General features: G+C 44.4%; 1 protein-coding gene across 2 annotated transcripts in view; it reads right to left on the minus strand.

Moving 5' to 3' along the window:
- Nucleotides 1–13194, minus strand: part of ESRP1 (epithelial splicing regulatory protein 1) — a 66194-nt gene that overhangs the window by 19291 nt on the left and 33709 nt on the right. For both annotated transcript variants that reach the window (XM_085846482.1, XM_085846481.1), the window contains exons 9-11: nt 7044–7086; nt 4729–5030; nt 3016–3234 (exon numbers count right to left, since the gene is read on the minus strand). In XM_085846482.1, the coding sequence (XP_085702608.1) occupies nt 3016–3234; nt 4729–5030; nt 7044–7086 (564 nt within the window). The remainder of the gene's footprint in view (nt 1–3015; nt 3235–4728; nt 5031–7043; nt 7087–13194) is intronic.

A 13194-nucleotide genomic window follows, 5' to 3' on the forward strand; every position in this document is an offset into this window, starting at 1 on the left:
CTACCTCCACAACTTGGTAAAGTTTCATGACAATCGGTTTCGAATTGTGACCTGCAGGCGACAGACAGAGACAGAATAACAAAATCGACCAACCAATATACTTGAAAAATCTTCGATTTTGCAAGAAACAAAAGTAAAAAGAAGAAAGCCAGACTTCTTGACAATGGTTCGAGTCAGAGACTGGCGGTTCAATTCCGACCCTGGCCAAGTCATAACACACAGACTTGAAATTGGTGCACGCTGCTTCCTTGATTGACACTCAGTATTTAAAGGATAGCGTGCGGACAAAGCCCATATGTTCGCATCCATGGAGTGGAGGAATTTTCCTACTCGATTGTCCCAGTGAGTGCAGAGAGAAAAGGGACGTCATCGAGATGGAATTGCTGTTCACCAATGTGCTCCAGGATGAGATGTCACTTCCCCGAACTCGGTGGCCGCGTTTGTCTAATATAAAGTCCAGTGTTTTCTCATGTTTCCAGCAGCGTCCCGCGTAGCGAACGCTGCTCATGGAGAGCTCGGCGTTGTTCTTCTTCTTCTTGTTCTTGTTCTTCTGAAGACAAAACCTTAATCTCAACGACTCGGCTCTTGTATATTGTTGTGGTTACCAAATTCGCAAACCACCATTCAGGTCCCTTAGGTGAGGTATCTCGGTAAGTGCATGTGTAGTTAGGCCCAAACCCGTTGTCTAGTGGGAATACATGTCATATATGCGTGCTGCGACTCTTCAGGATAGCCGTTTTTCTTTTACTATCTTTATTTTGGACCAACCGCCATGATCACAACCACAACATCAACCACCAACCACAACGCCGCTTCACCACAACCGCCACGACCTTCCCGTCACACCTCGCAACCGTAGCATCGCCACCGTTCTTGCCCCGCTGTGGGTACCGGTGTTGGACTCGTGCAGAGCGCGCGTCGAACAGCGTGTACAAAATCACGGATTTTGTGCTTCAAAAACGGATCAAAAACGACACACGCCCACTTTTTGCCGTCCAATCGGTGAGCGAGGGGCGAATTTGGCCCCGCCTCCAGAACGATCGATATATGCAAATTTGTGGATCAAAAAGCCTTCACGCCCACTTTTTCTCGGGCCAATGGGGAGCGAGGTGAAAGGTCAAAGGGAGGGGGTAAAAGGCGAAGCTACGGGGGGATAAAAGGACCGTGTTCGTCGAGTCGAGGGTAGGAGAGTCCAAAGAAGAGTCCAGAGTCGGAGAGTCCAGAGGCGGAGAGGCGGCAGCGGCGAAGGCAGACGAGGGGGTGCTCGCGTCGGTGCCGGGAGCTGCACGCCCGAGGGAGGCCGGCAGCGCGACCTGGCCGAGGTGGAGACGCACACCAGGGATAATAAAGATCCTCTATACCCCGAGCATCAGCAACCCCCTCCTGTTTCCCCCCCGCGCTGAGATAGTGCGACCAAGGGGGCCCCTTTCCCACCCCCTGCCAGACACTGTCCGCGAGGCCCGCGGAGTGAGGCGCCATCGCCGCTCCACGTCTCATCACCAGACGGGTAGGCGCGACCCAGTCTCGGCCTCAGGCCCGCCTCATCCTTGAGGGTATTCTTTCCTTGGTTTTGGGTATGTGTTGTCGGCGCCGTCTGTGAAGTAGAATTGTATAAGTGTTGCCGTGTGCTCGGTAGTCGGTATTAGCTCTGCATTGTCTTCGCTTTTATATTTGCTTTTTGTGTAAATGGAATTGTGTTTTCTTTTTTTTTGTGTGCTTTTGGTGGAATTGAATATGTGTGCTTCCCGTGTGCCGCGAATAAATGTGCTTTATTATTGAACTGTTCTCCCGCTTCGCTTCGTCTTTTTCTCCCATTGAATCCTCATCTTGCTTCACGTAAAGGGTTGGTAGTGGGCTGAATACGCCCGATAATTAATCGAACCGTCGAGGTCGACGATAACACCGCTCGGTTATTCTGATAGTACGGAACGGGTCGCTTAAGTGGCCCGTGTCCGAAGTCGACCTGCGGCGAGGTGCGATCGCCCGGTCTACCCTCCGCGTGGGTACTTAGGTAGGTCGAATTTGGCGAGCAACCCTATCCCACGCGGGGGCTGATTGGCTCGATCGCGGTGAGACCGAAAGGTCCACCCGTGACTGGTTCCCGGCGTTAGTCCGAGAGGGTCACGACTGGATTGTCCGTCCGGTGGGCGACGTGCCGCGATTCGAGTTACGTGGCCGTCAGCACGCCGGCGGGCGCGAATCCGCAACAATATACAAGATCCGGATCTCCTTAAATACTGAGCACATGTACACATCCTCACATAGACGGTGTCTTTTGAGAGCGTCTATCATGAACTTTTAAATATATTCGGACATTTGCTTTAAAGTTTCGAAAAGTTCACGTTACTATTTGAAGATTATTCCATTTATCGTATTGTAATTTCGTAAATACACGATATATCGTAAATACGTAAATACATTATGAGGGGTTTTGCTATTGGCTTAATCAAGGCACGTGACGAAATATCGGAAGTTGTTGTTGTTTTTTTAGCCGACAAAACCTCGAGGACGCTGCTGTTGGACACATTTGTCCTTGTTATCTACAAGTGCACGATTCGTGTTGCAGCTCCTCCAAAAGCCCAAGATCCGAGAGAGGAAAAAAAAAAAAAAGATAAAAAAGAAGAAGTCCAGCAAAGATAAATGCATTTCACAACCTTCATGCCAGAGGAAGGAAAACCATGATGACATGTAGAACGAAGACCAAGCTCCTGTGTTGATGAAACATGAGCATAACAATGACGACGGTGAGAGTAACAAAGAGGGAGCAGGTCGATGTTGTAATGAATTAAATTCAGATGAAATGTCTGCCATCAATACAAGAAAAACAATAAATTAGATACAAATAAACTCATTCGAATCCATAAACTGACCATTAAAAGCAGAGAGGATTCGTTTGAGTAAGGTAAGAATGATGACAGGCAGCGGGACAAGGTGGAGAACAATAGAATGGTTCGAGGAGACTGAGTCAATGATCCATTGCAGAATGCAATGGGTTGTTGAATCACAAAGTTATACCTGCTGATTGAGCACCATGTGAACACCTTGCGGCCTGATATCTGCTGTGAATTCTCCCAGGAACTCGAGAATGTTCTCGATGCTGGCAGAGTACGGGAGGCCACGAAGACGTACGCAATCACGCACACTGCTGGCTCCTAACAATGGTGGCGGAATCAAAGGCAGAAGAGGTGCTGGTGCCGTGGGGATGAGTGGTGTAGACAAATAACGATTAAGTACCTGGAGAAAGAAACATGTTTGGCCGTTTACCATAATGCTTCAACACCAAGCAAGTCTTAGAAACCGACTGATAAGGCGGAGTGCACAAACAGGTGTTCTTTCGTTCAATATGCTGGTAAAAAAAAATAAAAAATTAAAATAAAAATGGAACCAACACAAATATACGTGCGACTTGGATTACTCAAATAACAACAATAATAATAATAATAATAATAATAATAATAATAATAATAATAATAATAATAATACTAATAATAGGAGGGCTTATTTAAAAGCAATACATCCTATTCTTTTTCTTCAAAACAGGTAAAGATATTTGAATGAAACAATAACAGATTCCAACATCAATCATTATTCTAACCATGGTGCATATTTATTTGTCAACTTGATCACCACTGTGGGTCCACACATTTCTGCCAACGTCCAAGTGGTTTTGTGATTCCGTCACGATAGATCTGTGCATCTTGCTGACTTAGCCAGCGCTTCACAGCGGCCTTGACATCGTCGCCACGAGAAAAATGTTCTCCACAAAGGTGTTTCTTAAATTTGGGGAGGAGAGGAAACTGACGGAGCCAAGTTGTGGCTGGTGATCCTACGTGGCGGTACTCCATTGATGTTCTCTTACTCCCAGTGTAAGCAGTGTTTTAACATTATTTAAGTGCACCTGTGATCCTAAATAACAGCTCTCACCCCCTAATCTTGCTCGATCATCAGTGCCCCCCCCCGACTCCCCTTTTCCACTGCACAGTGCAACACCCATCATCTCGCCTCGACAGAAATGCTCCCCTCCTTCCATCCGGACACAGAGGCAGATGAGGTCTTGCCCCACCAACACATAAATAAATTAATAAGTACACACACACACAGACTCGTCCCCTCGCTTACAACACCAGGTCACACCAAATGAGCAACAGAACATGGCAGACTGTCAATTATGTGAATTGTGTTTTTGCTTAAGGTTAGTAAAATAAATAAATAAAAGAACAGAACACTTCATAATTTGCTCCTCACACCAGAATGTGACTGGAAATGGCTGTATGGTAATAAAGGCAGACACGTGCTGGTACACATGAGGTATCTTAGCCTGAACAAGTCCATTGGGTTGCAGATGATGCGTCACCTGAGACTCGGTCTGATCTCACCTGTTTGCTACAAAACTGGAAGAGTAGGTCTTAGTACGATTTTTGATTGGATGTTCCTCTTTTTTATTAACCTTAGATAGTCCTAACTCCCATAAGGTTGAAATAGAAATATAGCATTTGACCGAGTCTGAGTGCTGAAATCAGAAGTTAGAAATAAATAAATAAAACGCTCCAAAATCACTCACTCAAAACAAGCAGACGAGACACGCATACACACAGCCAAGCTATAACCAAGCTATACTGTAGGTCAAATGTCACAAGGATACTTTAGGTCCACTTCATGAAAGCCAAAACTAATAATAATAATATAATCCAGCTCTGGTACAATATGATTATACATGGTAAGCCTTACCTGCTGCACTTCAGCGGCTGTGCTGCGAAACAATTCAATGTAGCGCTTTCCAAGCATCTCTTTGTGTTTCTTCAATGCCTCAACTGCATGGTCCTCGCATGAGAAGAGGACAAATGCATCGCCAGTGGGCCGGCCATCAGGATGTCTCACAAAGAGGACACCGTCACGCTCTCCCGACACAGGACAGTCGGATCCAAAGAACAGAAGTACATCATCGATGGCCGCTGTAAATGGCAGGCCGCGCATCCGCACTATCACCTGGTTTTCTCGGGACAAGAACTGTGCCACCTCATTCGATGTACCTGCAGGCAGGCAAGAGCCACACTGTATTTCAAACAAACTGGAATTGTACGACTGATGATTGGTACCATGCACCGTTCTGTATAAGAACCTTTAAAAAAAAATTGAAGACCGTTCACACAAAAGAATGATACGGTGACTTTTGAAATTGTGCGCGTGCTCACGCGACACCCTCAGCAGCAGAGGATCAGAGTAGAAAATAAGAGGGAATATAGAGATAGTTGTGGACAAAAGAAAATACAACATTATTTATATATCTTGGAAAATTAGAAAATTTGACAAGAACCGATTACCGATTAAAATAAATAAATAGAAAATGGCCGATACCGATTATAAAATGGTAAATAATGACATCGCAGTGAATTGTGCACACACGAAGTGGATACCGTGCGGGATCGGTGCCGTGGCCGTGATTGATGGATTGACGTTATCGAGAGGCTGTCAATCAATGCATTTTAAATCCCTTCCATAATTGATTGGTGCATCGAACGGCACACAATCTAGCGCGTGAATCGATTGAACAGCACAAATGATGAGCTCGTGTGTGCTCATTCGATAAGCTGTTGACGGATATAAAATGAAGCGTTTCATACTTGTCTGGTCGTGGGGAAAGCAAATTTTATACAAAATACAATACAGGGAGTAAGTACTCGTTTGGCAAAGGGATTCCGTTGCAAGTAATCATTCAAACAGTAAATAAATCGATCAGGCATCGAATCGGCGTTATAAATGTTAATATCTGACACTTGAAAAAAAAAAATTCGCTTGCGCTTTGATGCATTTGGCTACACCTGGAACGTACGAGGTCAAAACGTGCTTGGCCAGGGAGGAGGTGCAGTGGGTTTTAACTTTCAACCTCGGCAGCGTACGCGCGATCGTGTTTCCCTTTGTACACGCGGCTGTTTCGAAAGCAATTGGTTCCGGTATTTTATACCGCTCGGGTGTGCTTTGGAAAGGTTATGTGGGTTCTTTGTGAACTTTAAAGTAAAATATATTTTTAAAACACCCCATTTCTGAGCCGTTTGTCAAATTACCGAGCCTATTTTTTTGTACCCGTCGCATGACGATTGCCGGCTGTTTATAAAGAATAATGTTTATGCACATCTCCTTGAAACATCTACAAATCAAAGTTTGTTTGTTTGTTTTTTTGTCTTTATTAAACTCGCCCGAAACAAGAGTGAAAACTACTCAAGGTGTTAATCGAAAAATCGACACTCACACCGACTCCAATCGGTGAATGTCAATTACCAAAAAATTGCCGATATTGGCCTGTGCCTATTCCCATGCCGATATCGGCCCAGCACTCACTAAACTGAGATGGTCCTAACTCCCATAAGGTTGAAATATAAATATATATATATATATATATATATATATATATATATATATATATATATATATAAATACATACATAGATACATGTTGTTGTTCGTCTTTCGGCTGCTCCCGTTAGGGGTCGCCACAGCGGATCATCCGTTATGATCCGCATACTGATTTGGCACAGGTTTTACGCCAGATGCCCTAACTGACGCAACCCTGGTCGCCTCTTACGACACAGGGATCAGGATTTGGGTTTCGCCACGATTCCGGGCTGCTCTACACCCTGCCCAGTGCAGAGCCCCCGTCCTCAAGCGATCCTCCAACCCAAGCCTCCGAGTAGCCGGATTACAGACGCACGCCACTACGCCCGGTACATAGATACATAGATGTATGTAATGAGAAGAAGGGAGTAACTGAGAACTTTAAACTTGGGAGAGGCAGAGAGAGGAAACCTAGGAAAACAAGGTGTTGGTGGTTATGTGTGGTGGTTGCAGATATGTTACAATAATAATTTTTAAAAAAAGGATAAGAAAAGTTAGAAATAAACAACTGGAGATGAGAGAAGAAAAAGGAAAAGGAATATATGGCTTGTAAGAAAGTGTGCAGAAAGTCAAAGTGTTTCAACAAACACTTTTTGTTGTCCCACTTTGAACCAACTCACAAGCGATTTGAGCAAATATTGCAAAATAACACACCTCCAGCAATCTTAAGGAACTCCTCTCCTGTGGCGCGATAAACCTGAAAATACAAGGAACCATTTCAGTCACGTGACAAACACGATGCCTCCCTCAACCCCCCCCCCCCTCCTCCTTCCTCGACTTCGATTCGAGCTTCAACTTTGTAACAACTACTTTCCTTGATTTATTTTTCATTCTCTTTTGCTTATTCTTCAGTTCAAAGCTTTGCATTTCGAAGTTTACCGTGCAATGAGGCAATGCATCTTTGTTTACCTTGGCAGGCCAAATTATAATGCATGGATTTTGTTTATGTTTCTTCAATTTACATCTGGCCAAGTTTTTTTTTTTAAAGCAAAAGGAGGAGGGGTGGGGGGAAAACATTTCAAGGTTGCCTTTCCTGTGAATATGATCATCAAGTACCACTCTTTTTGGTGCCGAGCGGTACCGCGTCAATGCAGGGCTCAACTGCTCAAGTTCCACAATCCTGCATTGAACCCGCTCATCACAACAGTAACTCATCTTCCAGCCCAATACCCTATACACAGCAAGCAACTCCACTTTTTTTTTTTGTTTGTTTTTGAGGAATGCCGACAAATGTGGAATAGGCAAACGTCAAACCAAGGCGCTGTTGTTGTTGTTGTTGTTGTTAAAGTCAGCCACAATTATGCATGACAATTCTCACAAGGTAAAATGCCACAAGCAGCTGTCGACGTTATTCACATTTGTTGCATCGAGATAAAAGCGATGCAAGAATGAGACTAGGACGTGTAAACATAATCATCAAACGTTGGTGAACACAGTGCCGCAATTAAACAGAACGTCGGTACCACCTTCGGTTACAAACTCGTTCATATTATTGCAAAACATGATAAAGCAATGACTGTAAAAGTAGTTTGATGGAGATCAGCAAAAGTTATTGTTGCAGGAAAAGAGGCTCGTATCGCCTTTACTGTTCAGACTCTCTGTGCTTCCGTTTTCTGGTTCAACCATTCGTGCAAGGGACGTGGCATATCAAACCTGAAAGAGCATTCTTCGTCTGACTCGCATTCAGTGTTAATCTCTGCTCAATCATTGCAGATATGTTATCCGTGAGCTGAAGCATTCCTTTATCCAAAGGAAGTGTGACAACCTCTCCTCTTACCAATGCGTATTTCTGGCATTTAGCCAAAGGTACCTCTCACAACTTGTCGCTCCAACTTTCATTTGCTTTTCCATTCCGATGATGCTATAGTCGCCTCTCTCTGACGAACAAAGCAACTCTTTCCAGTTCTCTTTTCTCCTATAATTCCACAATGGATTACTCTAACATTCCAACACCCCCCAATGCACCCCTTTCCTATCATACGCCTCTCCCTAAAAAAAAAAATCTCTTTTCATAGTCAAGAGTACTCTCTCTGAACACAAGCAAAACATATGGACAAGTCGATATTCATCCTTGTATCTTGAAATGATGCGCTTCAGAACTTGCAACTGTGCTTGCTCATTTATTGAGCTTCTGTTTTAAAATAAATAAATAAAACTTTTCCACTTTCGTGGAGACATGCAACAATACATCCTATTTTAAAGAAGGTTCGTCGTTCAAACTCTTCCGACTCCCGTCCTATTGCTCTGACGTCTAATATACCCAAAGTCTTTGAACGTGTTCTCAATTCGTTAAACATCTTGAATCTCACAGTCTTCTCTCTGACCATCAGTATGGCTTTCGCAAGGTGAGATGTACCGGTGATATAATTTCCTTTGTTACGAATGTCTGGTCTTCTGCTCTGAAAGACTTTGAGGAATCCTTTGTTGTAGCCCTTAATATCTCGAAATATTTTGAGAGTGTGATCTCCAAGCTGCCCTCTTTCAGCTTTCCTCCTCCACTCTGCTCTGCTCTGCTCTCATAGCGAGCCAGCCTTGTCTCTGGCCATTCTATCTCCATATTTGTTGATGGTTCAACCTCTCACTCCTTGCCTACCAACAGTGGTGTCCCTCAGGGTTGTGTCCTGTCTCAGTCAGTAACCGGCCGCTACATGCTCTCGTTTACAAACACATCACGAGCAATTAGCTGCCCCCAGTATTCGGTCTGCGTCGCCAATAACAGCTCATGAAGTGCGAGGGAGGCTTTTGCCGTGCACACGATTTCATGGTTCTCCCCTATTGCTTCCCATCCCCCATCCTGGTGTGTGTGCCGTGAGAGTCTCATTCGACAAAAAAAAAGAAAAAAAGTGTGAGTTGCCGTGCACACGCTTTGTTACACATCCAGTCGGCCCATCCTTGTGTACATGCCAAAGTGCATGATCGCGGAAGTAGTAGCACGAGATTCACGAAAGTTTTTGAAGGTTTCTCGTGAAAAATAATTCCAAAATGAGTTGAAATGTGATGTCAGTTGATGAGGAAGGTGATAAATGATGATAATAATGAGTGATTTTGAGTCAGAGAATGACTTTTCAAATGGGGGAAAGTGAAACTGACAGTACTTCTGACAATGCTGGGGGAATTCCCAGAATTGTTGGAAGGATGCAGAGCCGAGGTCGCGGAAGGGATAGACCAAGGCCTGACCCCTCCCCATGATGGACAAGAGCCACTACAGGGTTCAATGAATGCCAGTTTACTCCAAATGAGCAACCAGAGTATAAAAATTTACCAAATGTGGAAAGTACTCCACTTGACTATTTCAGCTTGTTCTGGGATGATGTTCTTTGGGATTTACTTCTCACAGAGACGAATCGCCAAGCCGAACGCGTGATTGCAGCCAAACCAAATAACGATGCAGCAAAATCTTTCCAACAAAAGCCTCTAACTTTGGCAGAGTTAAAGTATTTTTGGGTCTCAGAGTCGCCATGGAAATGTTGATACACAAAGATAGGTACGAGCAGTACTGGCGGTCGAAGGACACTATGCTCACTTGCACGCCTGGTTTTCCAAAGGTCATGACAAGAGACTGGTTCCTTGCAATCTGATCTCTCCTACATTGTGCAAATGAGGATGATCCCCAGCTGGACAAGACTGCTAAAATGTACAAGACATACCCAGTGTTCAATTATCCGATTGAGATATTCAAGCATTACTTTGTTCCGGATTGTGAACTTTCACTTGATGAAGGAATGATCCCCAGTAAAAAAAATGAACTGTCGTTCAAACAGGACATAAAGGACAAGTCCATCTGTTGAGGAAACTTTTGTGTCATGTGATCGTGAAAATGGCTATACAGAGAAACTGAGTCAGGAACTTGGAGATGTTCAATGTACTGGAGCAGCGTTTCGTAATAGACGACTGAAACGGGATGCTCACCATGATGTAGAAAAGGCTCCACATGCGACTACCAATAATCGTTGTGTTGTGTACAGAGATAGTACCACCTTATGGCTAAACAAAGGAACTCGGGGGCAAAGGATAAGGACTTGCCAAAACGTTACAAGACAATACACTGGTGCACATACTGTGAATAATTCTTATGCGTTGGAAAGCTGGGAAATGACTGCTGGTTTGACTGGCACCACGAGGTCGAGGTATTGGTGATAAACAAAAAAGAAGAAAGTAAGATGGTCTTTCATTCAAAATATCATTTATTTGTAATTACAGGGCTAGGAAAACATTATTTCAGGCAGAAAACGGAAATAAAACAGATTTCAACTTTTGTGTGATTTTTCTCCAGGGAACCCAGGGTCGGGGGAGCCGAAAGTCCAAGGAGCTCAGGGTTCAAAAGGTTAATCGATGATCTTTCTTCGACAAATAACCAAATACATTTGTATATTGATGACTCAACATTACATTCCTCAATGTTTTTTTTTTTTTTTTTTTTACATCTGTTCCATCTCATCTTGCCCGATGTGAATCTCATTTTATGACGACGACCTTTCTAAATCCAGATTTGGATCGCATTTCTCAGTGGGGAAAATGTAATCAAGTTAAGTTTAATGCTTTTAAAACTGAATTTCTTCAAATTTCTCTTTCTAACACTCTTCTTAACTTTCCCATCTCCTTTGAAGGCTCCACAATTTTATCAGAGAAAGGGGGGGAGGAGGGAAGGGGGGGACCAACAGCAGAGCCGAATAGCAAGACAGAGGGAGGCGGACAAACAATGGGTGTGGGGAGGAATGGAGGGCAGGAGAGGATGCATGGGGTGGACAACATGGATACAGAAGGAAACTCTCAAGAGGGAAAAATGGAAATTTGGAAGGAGGAGGGATTGGGATGGGGCGGGGGTTAAACAACGGCAGAAAAGATCATGGTTTTGGATTGGGGACGATCTAAGATGGTGGTGAACAACTGTCTTGAACACCTGGAAGGAGGAATGAGAATGAAAAGGATGTGGAAGTTTGTTCCACAGGTATGAAAAAAAAAAATGAGTGCAGGTGAGCAGTGATATTGGATTACGGTAGTTTCACCAGAAGGGGATGATGGTGGACCATGTGTGCCTTTCAGAAACCAGGAGGGCACAAAGCATGGAAAGAGCAGATGGTGCAAGACCAAAAAGGAGGTGGTACAAGACAGAGAGACCATCAACCTATCCGTGATGGCAAAGTGATAGGCCCATGGACTTGGCATCATTGCAGGAGATTCCATGAAGGCTTTGGCTTCTCCGACATTTCCAACTCGGAGGGGAGAGCGGTACGACATCAAGCTCTGGATGAAGGCCTTGGAGGTGGATCGGAGTGCACATGCGCCAAGGAATGATTTTGTGTGACTGAGGATGCCCAGTCGATGACCGAGTGTGGAGACCAACTTTGAAATGTGGTTTGCCCAAGAAAGATCACGGTTGATAATGAGGCCCAAGAGTTTGAATGACAACTTCCTCAAGAAGATTGTTAAGAAAGTACGAGGGCCGGTTAATAAGTAACCTTAAAAAATATTTTTCACAAATTGTTTGTTGCATGCACGTGTGTACCAACTGTTATTTTTCAACATAATCTCCATTGCGTTCAATGCGTTTTTTCCAGCACTTTAATAAGGCCTGGATTTGCCGAGAAAAAAAAAAAATCTTTTGGCTGCTTGTGTAGGCATTCAGCACCGCCTCTTGGACTTCTTTGTCGGATCAGAAAGTGGTTCCACCAAGTGGAACCACCTCTAAGTGGCCCAAAGATGTGGTAATGTGAAGGAGCGAGGTCTGGCGAGTAGAGTGGATGAAGAAGACACTCAAAATGCATGTCCTCGATAGTTGCAGCTGTACTGCGGGCAGTAATGGGGCCGAGCATTGCCATGCCGCAGCAAAACACCAGTAGTGAGTAGTCCACGATGTTTTGATCCGATTGCTCATTTCAGATTATTTTTAAGGAGGTCACAGCATGTTGCACTGGAGACTGTGATCCCTCTGGGCATGTAATGCTCTACAAGTGGGCCCGGGCTATCCCAGAAGAGCGTCAGCATCACTTTACCAGCGGAATTTGTTGGGCTTCGGTGAACTTGAATGGTGCTACTCTTTGCTTGCCCTCTTCATTTCTGGCTGAAAGTAGTGGACCCAGCTTTCATCCCCAGTCACTACGCACTGTAAGAAAGCATCGCCTTCTGTTTCGTAACGTCGCAGAAGTTCTTCACATGCGTCCATTTGCCGTTCTTTCAGTTTTGGTGCGAGTTGTCTGGGCATCCACCTTGCAGACACTTTGTGGAACCTCAGCACGTTGTGAATGAAATAATGTGCTGAACCATGGCTAATGTTCAATTCAGAGACCACTTCATCGAGCATAATGCGACGGTTTTCCCTTAGCAGGTGCTCACCTCCTGCAACCGTTTCCGGTGTGGCGGCTGTGTGATGCTGGCCCGAGCGAACAACGTCTGCCACACTGGACACTCTACTTTTAAACTTCCTGTCCCAGTCGTACACCTGCCACAGCGATAAACATGTGTTGCCATATTGCATTTTCATTCTGGGTTGGATTTTACTGGGATTCACACCCTCACTTCCCAAGAAACGGTTCAAAGAACGTTGCTTCTCCGGGAGCCGCCATCTTGGAACCGCTCTACTGACGTCATACGCTCAATGTTGCCAGATCTAAAACAAGCAAAACACGACTCCTTCCCATAGATATAACACATGTCGTCTGCAACTACGCACATTACATTCTAAAATTTATATCACCATTTGAAGGTTACTTATTGACTGGACCTCGTAGATAGGAGGGTTTTTCCAGACAGTCCTTTCAGAGAGAGATCAGAGATCTAAATTTTTGCAATCACACTTGATCTTCAT

Source organism: Eptatretus burgeri, chromosome 11 (assembly GCF_056783735.1).
Source record: "Eptatretus burgeri isolate ZD-2024b chromosome 11, Ebu_testis_v1, whole genome shotgun sequence".
Classification (NCBI taxonomy): Eukaryota; Metazoa; Chordata; class Myxini; order Myxiniformes; family Myxinidae; genus Eptatretus; species Eptatretus burgeri.